Consider the following 11,259-nt stretch of genomic DNA (forward strand, 5'->3'; position numbering starts at 1 on the left):
ATATTGAATAGCAGTGGTGAGAGCGGGCATCCTTGTCTGGTGCCACATTTCAAGGGGAATGCTTCCAGTTTTTGCCCATTCAGTATGATATTGGCTGTTGGTTTGTCATAAATAGCTTTTATTATTTTGAGATACGTTCCATTGATACCTAGCTTATTGAGTGTTTTTAGCATAAAGGGCTGTTGAATTTTGTCAAAGGCCTTCTCTGCATCAATTGAGATAATCATGTGGTTTTTGTCTTTGGTTCTGTTTATGTGGTGAATTACGTTTATAGACTTGCGTATGTTGAACCAGCCTTGCATCCCCGGGATGAAGCCTACTTGATCATCGTGGATAAGCTTTTTGATGTGCTGTTGCAATCGGCTTGTCAGTATTTTATTGAAGATTTTTGCATCTATGTTCATCATGGATATTGGCCTGTAGTTTTCTTTTCTTGTTGAGTCTCTGCCAGGTTTTGGAATCAGGATGATGTTGGTCTCATAAAATGATTTGGGAAGAATTCCCTCTTTTTGTATTGTTTGGAATAGTTTCAGAAGAAATGGTACCAGCTCCTCTTTGTATGTCTGGTAGAATTCAGCTGTGAACCCATCTGGACCTGGGCTTTTTTTGGGTGGTAAGCTCTTAATTGCTGCCTCAACTTCAGACCTTGTTATGGGTCTGTTCAGGGTTTCGGCTTCTTCCTGGTTTAGGCTTGGCAGGAGGCAAGTGTCCAGGAATTTATCCATTTCTTCCAGGTTTATTAGTTTGTGTGCATAGAGTTGTTTGTAATAATCTCTGATGATGGTTTGAATTTCTGTGGAATCTGTGGTGATATCCCCTTTATCGTTTTTTATTGCATCAATTTGGTTATTCTCTCTTTTCTTTTTTATTAATCTGGCTAGTGGTCTGTCTATTTTATTGATCTTTTCAAAAAACCAGCTCCTGGATTTATTGATTTTTTGAAGGGTTTTTTGTGTCTCTATCTCCTTCAGTTCTGCTCTGATCTTAGCTATTTCTTGTCTTCTGCTAGACTTTGAGGTTTTTTGATCTTGCTCCTCTAGCTCTTTCAGTTTTGACGATAGGGTGTCAATTTTTTATCTCTCCTTGCTTCTCATGTGGGCACTTATTGCTATATATTTTCCTCTAGAGACTGCTTTAAATGTGTCCCAGAGATTCTGGTATGTTGTGTCTTCATTCTCGTTGGTTTCGAAGAACATCTTTATTTCTGCCTTCATTTCATTGTTTATCCAGTCAACATTCAAGAGCAAGTTGTTCAGTTTCCATGAAGCTGTGCGGTTCTGAGTTAGTTTTTGAATTCTGAGTTCTAACTTGATTGCACTGTGGTCTGAGAATCTGTTTGTTACGATTTCCGTTCTTTTGCATTTGCTGAGGAGTGATTTACTCCCAATTATGTGGTCAATTTTAGAGTAGGTGTGATGTGGTGCTGAGAAGAATGTATATTCTGTGGCTTTGGGGTGGAGAGTTCTGTAAATGTCTATTAGGTTTGCTTGGTCCAGGTCTGAGTTCAAGTCCTGGATATCCTTGTTAATTTTCTGTCTGGTTGATCTGTCTAATATTGACAATGGGGTGTTAAAGTCTCCCACTATTATTGTGTGGGAGTCTAAGTCTCTTTGTAAGTCATTAAGAACTTGCCTTATGTATCTGGGTGCTCCTGTATTGGGTGCATATATATTTAGGATCGTTAGCTCTTCTTGTTGCATTGATCCTTTTACCATTATGTAATGTCCCTCTTTGTCTCTTATGATCTTTGTTGCTTTAAAGTCTAATTTATCAGAGATGAGAATTGCAACTCCTGCTTTTTTTTGCTCTCCATTTGCTTGGTAAATCTTCCTCCATCCCTTTATTTTGAGCCTTTGTGTATCCTTGCATGTGAGATGGGTTTCCTGGATACAGCACACCGATGGATTTTGGCTTTTTATCCAATTTGCCAGTCTGTGTCTTTTGATTGGGGCATTTAGTCCATTTACATTTAGGGTTAATATTGTTATGTGCGAATTTGATACTGCCATTTTGGTGCTAGCTGGCTGTTTTGCCCTTTAGTTGAGCTGGTACTTGTTGTTCCTTTATATGTATAGAGCCTCTTTCAGGAGCTCTTGTAGAGCTGGCCTGCTGGTGACGAAATCTCTGAGTACTTGCATGTTCCCAAAGGATTTTATTTTTCCTTCACTTATGAAGCTTAGTTTGGCTGGATAAGAGATTCTGGGTTGAAAGTTCTTTTCTTTAAGGATGTTGAATATTGGCCCCCATTCTCTTCTGGCTTGTAGGGTTTCTGCTGAAAGATCTGCTGTGAGTCTGATGGGCTTCCCTTTATGGGTAACCCGACCTTTCTCTCTGGCTGCCCTTAGTATTTTCTCCTTCATTTCGACCCTGGTGAATCTGACGATTATGTGCCTTGGGGTTGCTCTTCTTGACGAATATCTTTGCGGTGTTCTCTGTATTTCCTGGACTTGAATGTTTGCCTGCCTTGCTAGGTTGGGGAAGTTTTCCTGGATAATATCCTGAAGAGTATTTTCCAGCTTGGATTCATTCTCTTCGTCGCATTTGGGTACGCCTATCAAACGTAGATTAGGTCTTTTCACATAGTCCCACATTTCTTGGAGACTTTGTTCATTCCTTTTTACCCTTTTTTCTCCAGTCTTGCCTTCCCGTTTTATTTCATTGAGTTGATCTTCGACCTCTGATATCCTTTCTTCTGCTTGGTCCATTCGGCTGTTGATACTTGTGCATGCTTCACGAAGTTCTCGTGTTGCAGTTTTCAGCTCCATCAATTCACTTATATTCCTTTCTATTTTGTCCATTCTTGTTAGCATTTCGTCAAATCTTTTTTCAATGTTCTTAGTTTCTTTGCATTTGGTTAGAACATGTTCTTTAAGTTCACAGAAGTTTCTTACTACCCACCTTCTGAATTCTGATTCTGTCATTTCATCACACTCGTTCTCCATCCAACCTTGTTCCCTTGCTGGCGAGGAGTTGTGATCCCTTTTAGGAGGAGAGGTGTTCTGGTTTCGGGTGTTTTCATCCTTTTTGCGCCAGTTTCTTCCCATCCTTAAGGATTTATCCACCTGTCGACTTTGTAGTTGCTGGCTTTCAGATTGGGTCTCAAATCTTTCAGATTGACGTTCTGTTTGTTGATGATGAGGTTCTTTCTGTTTCTTGGTTTTCCTTCTGACAGTCTGGCCCCTCTGCTGTAGGTCTGCTGAGGTTCACTCCAGGCCCTGCTTGCCTGGGGTTCACCTGCAGCAGCTGTTGAACAGCAAGGGTTGTTACCTGTTTTTTTCTTCTGCTATCTTTGTCCCAGAAGGATACCCGCCTAGTGTCAATCTGATCTCTCTTTTATTTGGTGTCTTTTTGGATATATAGGGGTCAGGGAGCTGCTTGAGGAGACGGTCTTTTCTTTATAGGAGCTCAAATGGTGAGCTGCGAGCTCTGTTGTTGTTCATTCAGAGCTGCTGGGCAGGTACTTTTAGGTCTGCTGCAGGAGAACTCATAAACTGCTTTTTGTTCCCGGGTGCTCTGTCCCAGGGATTTAGGGCTTTATTTATGAGTTTCCGTTATGCTGCTGCCTTCTTTTTTTTTTTTTTTTTTCCTTCAGACCTGCCCAGCCCAGCAAGGAGGCAGCCTAGTCACTGTCGGCCTATAGCAGCTTTGCTGAGCTGCTGTTGGCGCTGCCCTGCTGCCGAGTGAACTTCCCTGCAGTCCTGTTTATATGGGTGTAGTTAGAACTGCTTTGGCGATGGTGGCCCGCCTCTGTTGGGGCGGAGTCTCTGCTGTGGCGGGTTGCCTTGGCAACAGCGGGCTGCCTCAGCAATGGCGGGTTGCCTTGGCAACGGCGAGATCCCTGGTGATGGCGGACGACCCTCCCCCACAGAGCTGGACCATCCCGGGTTCAGCTGGGCTTGCTGTGAAACTCTCAATCCAGAGTTTCTGGTTGCTGTTCTTTTGCGGGGGTGGGGCCAGTCGAGCCTGATCGCCTGTCTCCCTGCCTCAGAGCCTTTTTTAAGTTGGTGTTCCAGTCGCCTGTTGAAGAGGCGCCGGGGTCTGTTTGTTTTCCCCTGCGGCCACTCACTGTGCTGGCTTAAACAGCGGCACTGAGGTTTGTGGCGCTTTTTTTTTCTTTTTTTTTTTTTGCCCTGGAATCTACTGTCCTGGTTCTCTGCTCAGTCCCCTTTTTGAACCAGCGTATGGGCGACTTCCCGTGGCTCCAATCGCCAGCCAAAAGGGCCCCCGGACCGGTGTATTTTGTATGGAGAACCGCGGCTCCGGGGCGCTGACAAAGCAGCCGCGCGGGCCAAAGCAGCGGCACCGGCCGGCACAGCCGCGCTGGCTGCAACAGCCGCGCTGGCGACCGTGGAGCACCTCTGCCCGGGAATTTCCTAGTCTGTGGGCAATAAAAACGCGGTGTCCACTCACCCTCTGCGCTTTCACTGGGAGCTGCAATCCTGAGCTGTTCCTAAACGGCCATCTTGGATCCAACGAAAGCCTCCTGTGTTTACTTCTATAAGTTTTATTATCTTAGGTTTTATGTTCATGTCTATGATCAATTTTGAGTTAGTTTTTGTATATGGTAAAATGTATGGATTGAAGTCCTCTTTTTTTAAGCCTGGGATTGGGCATATACATTGATTTTTTTTTAAGAAAATATTTTTATTGATATGTAATTAAAATGCCATAGCATTTGCTGATTTAAAGTGTACAATTAAATGGTTTTTAGTATAATCACAGAACTCAGCAACAGTCACAACAATCTGTTTAGAATACTTTTGTCACTCCAGAAACAAAGCCCTTACCCATTTGCAGTCCCTCCCCTGTTCTCTCTCTGGATTTGCCTATTCCAACGTTACATATAATAAAATCATGCAATATGGGATCTTTAGTGTCTGGCTTCTTTGACTTAGTATAATTTTTCCAAGGTTCATCCATATCGTGGCCTAAATCAATACTTCATTTATTTTTATGGCTGAATAGTGTTCTGTTTTAAATACATACCACATGTTATTTATCCATTCATCACTTGATAGACATTTGGGTTGTTTCCACTCATTGTTTGTTATGAATAATGTTGCTGTGAACATCTGTGAATAAGCGTTTCTTTGAACACCTGTTTTAAATTCTCTTGGTGTATAACTAGCAGTGAAATTGTTAGGTTATATGATAACTCTATGTTTATAATATTTTTTAAGAAACTGCCAAATATGTTGCAAAGTGGCTACACTATTTTTATAGTTCCACCAGCAATATATGAGTGTTCTAATTTCTTCACATCATCACTAACAGTGGTTACTCTCTACCTTTTTTGGTTCTAGCTATTTTAGTGGGTGTGTGGTGTGATCTTATTGCAGTTTTGATTTCCATTTCCCTAATAGTTAATGAGGTTGAGCAGGTTGAGCATATTTTCATGTGCTTATTGATTTGTATATATTCTTTGGTATAATGTCTATTCAAACCCTGTCTCCATTTGTGAATTGGATTATTTATCTGTTTTATTGAGTTGTTGGTTCTTTAGGTATTCTAGATACGAGTTGCCTATGAGATATATGATTTGCAAATATTTTCTCCCATTCTGTGGGTTGTCTTTTGACTTTCTTGATCGTATCATTTACAGCACAAAAGTTATTAATTTGATGAAGTCTAGTTTATCTCATTTTTTCTTCTGCTGCTTATGATTTTCATATCATATCTAAGAAAACATTGTGAGATTCAAGGTCACAAAGATTTTCACCTGTGTTTTCTTCTAAAAGTTTTATAAGTTTTAGGGCTTACCTTTTTGTCTGTGATTCATTTTGAGATCAGTTTTGTGCATGGTATGAGGTAGGGATCCAAATTCATTCTTTCACATGTGGATATCCAGTTGTCCCAGCACCATTTGTTGGTAAGACTCTTCTTTTCCCCATTGAATTGTCTGTCTTAGTTCCTTTGTCAAAAATCAGTTGATCATAAATTCTTTGTTTTTGGACTCTCAGTTTTTTTACCACCAAATTCCTTATTCCAGTATCACACTGTCTTGCTTACTGTACCTTTGTGATGCATTTTGAAATCAAGAAGTGTGAGTCTTCCAGTTTTGTTCTGTATCAAGGTTGTTTTGGTTATACTGGGTCCCTTGCATTTCCTTATCAATTTTACGATTGATTAGCTTGTCAATTTATGCAGAAAAGCCAGTTGGGATTTTGTTAGGGATACTGAGTCTGTAAAATGATTTGGGATGTATTGTCATCTTCACAATATTTATTCCTGTGATCCATTAACATGAGACATCTTTCCATTTATTTACATCTTCTAAATTTTATTCCAACAGTGTTTTGTAATAGTCAGTGTATGAGTTTTTCATTAGTTTTGTTAAATGCTTAGTATTTTATTCTCTTTGGTACTATTGTAAATATAATTTTTTTCTTAATTCCACTGTCAAATTTTTATTGCTACTTTATAGAAATAGAAGTGATTTTCTTTTATTGATCCTGTATTCTGCAGCCTTGCAGAATTCATTTATTAGTTCTTTTTTTTTTTTTTTTTTTTTTAATTTGAGACAGAGTCTTACTCTGTTGCCAGGCCGGAGTGCAGTGGCATGATCTCAGCTCACTGCAACCTCCAACTCCCTGGTTCAAGCTATTTTCCTGCCTCAGCCTCCCAAGTAGCTGCGATTACAGGCACGTGCCACCACGGCCAGATAATTTTTGTATTTTTAGTTGAGATGGGGTTTCACCATATTGGCCAGTACGGTCTCAATCTCCTGACCTCATGATCTGCCTACCTTGGCCTCCCAAAGTGCTGGGATTACAGGCGTGAGCCACTGTGCCCAGCCCATTTATTAGTTAGCAGTTTTTGTGTGTGTGTGTTTGTATGCCTTAGGAGTTTCACTCTACAGAATCATGTCATTGTTCTTTCAAAGAATTCATCCATTTCATCTAACTTGTCAAACTATTGTTATGAAGTTGTTTATGATGTCTCCTTATTATCATTTTCGTATTTGTGGAATATCTTGTGGTGTCACTTCCCTTATTTATGACATTGGTAATTTGTGTATTCTCTCTTTTTTTCCTGATTAGCCTAGCTGGAGGTTTATGAATTTTATAAAATCTAAATGAACTAACTTTTGGTTTCATTGATTTTTCTATCTATCGTTTTCTGTTTTTTTACTTTATTGTTTTCCTCTCTCATTCTCATTATTTGCATCTTTCTTTTGCCATTGGTTTAATTTGCTCTTCTTTTTTTAGTTTTTAGGGTGGAAGCTGAAATTGATTTGAATCCTTTCTTCTTTTCTAGTATACACTGCAGTAGTTATTTGAATAAATAGACAAAATATTAAGAGGGCAACAAATGTAGCAGTAAAGATGGAGATGAGGCAATAGTTCAGATAACTCTTTATGGGATACCATCAGTAGTACTTGGAGAATGGGTTATAGGAGTAAGGAAGAAAGAGGAAGACTATTATAATTCACAGGTTTGTCAATGGAGATTGAATAGTGTATTACTGACTAAGACATGGAGCACAAAATGACAAGTTAATTTGGTAAAGTAGTTCTGTTGTGGACACATTGATTTTAATATGTCTGTTGGATGTCCATTTGGCTGTGTCCAGTTGATATTTTTATTTGGAGCTCAATAGAGGGATCTTCAGAGGAAATAAAGTCTTGGAAGTCATCAGTATGGAAGGGGTAGTTAAAACTAAAAATAGATGAGAATACCCAAGGAGAAGATATAGTGTAAAGAGAGAAGAGAGTGAAGACAGACTCTTGGAAACATTTAGGATGTTCAAAGAGGATTAGTGAGGGCTAATTAATGAAAGCTACTGAACAATTGCTGTCAGAAAAGTTGAAGTAGAAAGAGTGGTGTTACAGAAGACAAGAGAGGGTTAAGGTTTCCAGAAAGGCATTAATCAAAGGCATAGTACGACTGAGAAGTCAACTAGACATGTGCAACACTTGGCATTTAAGATGACATTGGTGATTTTTACTAAAATAGTTTTAGTGAGCATATGCTTTAGGGTCAGATGTAAGATAGTAGTGGTTGAGTAGAGAATGGGAAATGCAAAAGTGGTGAGCAACTCTTTTATTGACATTTTCTTTGTAGAGAAAGAGATACAAGTGTAGAATGACAGCATTTCTAACAAGGCCATATAATCTTTTTTTTTTAGCATGAATTAGGAATTTTAAAAACATTTTAGATTACAGTATGTGTAAGAGAAAACTTAGAATTATGTATTTTTCCTTGATGTTTTACAGAAATCATGTTTTTAAAATCCAATTCTGACTTAATTTTACTTTACTTCTAAAAAATGAATGTTCAAATATCTTTTTTTTTTTCTCCAGGAAAGACTTTGTTTGCCTCATCATATTTTGGAAGAAAGAGGACTTGTGAAAGTTGGTGTCACAGTTCAGGCGCTCCTTGAATTACCAACAACCAAGGCATCTCAGCTTTCTTTGGCTTGATATAACATTTTAAAATCGTAACTGTATAGTTTCATTTATTTGAAGTGATTTCAAATATTTCAAATTCATGAATAAGAATATTCAGTCAAAAATAGTTTGCCTTAGGTCACGCCTTAGGATTTTGAAAAAATTACATTGAAACATTAAACCTTGAATTGCCCAAACTTCTTTTGGGGGAAAACTGGATTAATTTAATAAGAGCATTTGATAAACTCAAATTCTCTTTTTACTAAGTCAGTTGATAACCTCGATTATTTTTCAGAAAGCAGACTGATACTAAATTTAAAATGTAGTTTCAATTTAATAATCACATTAGTTTTAATTTTTTTACATCATAGCATAGTAGTAAGCATCTGGATAAAGGTAATTGTTTTTTAGCAATTTAGAGCAATTCTATATTTGAGTTATTTAATACACTTCTAATTCTAGTTTATACACAATTTCTTCAATCTTTGGTCTTAGTTTTCTAGAAAAAAAGGTGTAGAAAAACCAATTCTGGCTTTACATTAAATTCTTTTAGTATTATAGGTTGGTGCCAAAATATTTTCAGTTGTACTGTAGATTGTTTACATGTGAAGTGCCTGTGTAATTGATGACTCTTATATAGTCTTAAGCATTTTTGCAATTTTTTAAATGTATTAATAGAGTCAATGGAACTTTAAAATATTTTAGTAGATTTTGTAAGGTCAGTAATATGTGAGGATTTAAATGAACCTCACATTGTGACATTTGTGTTTTTAGTTAGTCCATTGCAATTTCTCTTAAATTGGTTATTTCATGTTGTCAAAAATACCAATGTTAATATGATTAATTTATGCTATTTAATTTTGTGAAACTTAATCATCTTTTAAAATGTATTATTTGAAGAGTATGTTATTTCTGTATTGAAAATGTTACACAAAACAGTAACGTTTTTGAGAAAAAGTGAAGTACTCATTATCAAGGACATTTTTATAAAACTGCCAAAGTTTTGGTTTATATCTTGCCTTTCAGCAGCATTATATCAGTGATGTCTTTAGCTATATTCAGAGAGCAGCAGTTGAGGAATATGTTTTTACTCAAAATCTGGCCATTTGTGAATCCTGTAAACTTTGTGATCTTCAATTACTTTGATGTTGAATTAAACACAGATCATTCTATAAATATTTTCATGAGATACTATGTTACATAAAGTCCTTGTTTAACTTAGAGATGGGTAAATTTACATTGGTGGTATTGCAGGAATCTTTCAAAAACATTACTGTAATGAATAACTGAGTTTCCTATAGAAGAACTTTAATAATTACTTTTATAGTAACCAAGCAAGCATCATAGCTCAAGTATGTGATCATTTGCACTTGTTACCTCTTAATGTGGATGCAACTTATTAAAAATGTTGGCCTGGGTATTTCAAAGTGTATATATAAAAGGTAAAAACTAGTGTGCCAAATAGTATAGGATCAACTGTACTTTTTTTGATCAGTTGGCATGAAGCCATAAAATTAAATTTTGGCTTTAGAATACAGATGTGTTTTTTACATTCCCCAAGGGTCAAATTGGAGCTTTTAAAGAATTAAAGCTTCTCTGACCATATGGTTTAATAATTAAATTATTAGTAATTTATTATTTTAAATATTTGAGCTGATTATTTGTTAATTTTTCAGGTGGATTAAAAAAAAAAAAAAAACTCACTGACATAACCTCCCTGGTGAAAACTTGGATAATATATGTAAGAAATGGCAAATAAATACCTTAGTTAATGACTTTTTATGTAAAAATTTGACAGCATTACAAATTAAGTGACCATTAAAAACACAGGAATCATTCATACTGCTTTCATAGGTGTTATGATAGTCTCTGATTAACCAGTCTAGTGTTAAATTATTTTACAAGTGTTGTCCTGTTTCATATCTTTGAAGTAGTAGTGAAATTGTAGGCCATTTTCTTATTGCTTTTCACTTACTTGTCAGTTAATTGTTCCTTTGAAAAGAAAATACAGCAGAACCTCACTGTAGCATTCTTTACTGCAAAGCAAAATTCCATTTAAGATGGACTTATCTGAGGTCCACATCATGGCAGTTCATGTACTCTTGTGCCAAATGGCAACACCACCTCTAAAGCAGTTTCACAGCATAGTCCCCTGCAACATTATACCAAGGCTCTGATGTATTTCTTTTAGTAGTTTCTAAGTGTAAAATTTATTCTAAATGTTTTTATGGTTATTATCTATTTCATCAGTTATTGAGTTAAGATGATTTTCATTACTTAAATGGGATTTGTGATTTAGTGACAATTGAATAATCAAAAATATTTTATTAGGCCCCCAAAATTTAATAGATAGCTATTTCTGTTAAATTTTATTACTGTATGGCACAAGAAAGAAGTGACATTGGGTATGTTAGAAATGAAATAAGGAGGAAAAAGGCATTACCATTTGTTTAATAATTATCTTTGCAGAATGCTAGTTTAATGACTTTTTTAACTGAATTTTTTTAATACTTCAGAAATGTTTGTATTGGTCACAGATCTATCATAATTCATTTTCTGATGCATTTAAAAATAAATGGAACACTTAAATGTATATTACCAATGCAAACTGTGGATAAAGTTGAAAGAAAAAATTTAAGTCCGGAATTTTTTTTCTCCCTCTCTACCTCCTCTCTTAGCATCACAACATTCATTTGTTGTCAGCATTTGATAGATTGTGTCTGTGTTCCCTAGTGTAGAAAAATATCCAGACTTTGAGAGAATATTCAAAGTAAGTGATTTAAAGGTTCAGATTCACTTTATATTGTGAAAGGAAAATAAAGGGGCCCCAAAGTCCCTAAGCTAAAGGAAAAGGTCAAGCTGGGAACTG

General features: G+C 36.7%; 1 protein-coding gene across 5 annotated transcripts in view; it reads left to right on the forward strand.

Moving 5' to 3' along the window:
* LRCH2 (leucine rich repeats and calponin homology domain containing 2) overlaps positions 1 to 11,023 on the forward strand; it is a 118,526-nt gene extending 107,503 nt beyond the window's left edge. For all 5 annotated transcript variants that reach the window (XM_032250764.1, XM_032250765.1, XM_032250766.1 and 2 more), the window contains one exon: positions 8,304 to 11,023. In XM_032250764.1, coding sequence (XP_032106655.1) covers positions 8,304 to 8,423 — 120 coding nt within the window. In that variant the 3' untranslated portion in view covers positions 8,424 to 11,023. The remainder of the gene's footprint in view (positions 1 to 8,303) is intronic.
* Positions 11,024 to 11,259: the final 236 nt, after the last annotated feature.

The sequence above is a fragment of the Sapajus apella genome, unplaced genomic scaffold (assembly GCF_009761245.1).
Source record: "Sapajus apella isolate SASKATOON/1434 unplaced genomic scaffold, GSC_monkey_1.0 scaffold73, whole genome shotgun sequence".
Classification (NCBI taxonomy): domain Eukaryota; kingdom Metazoa; phylum Chordata; class Mammalia; order Primates; family Cebidae; genus Sapajus; species Sapajus apella.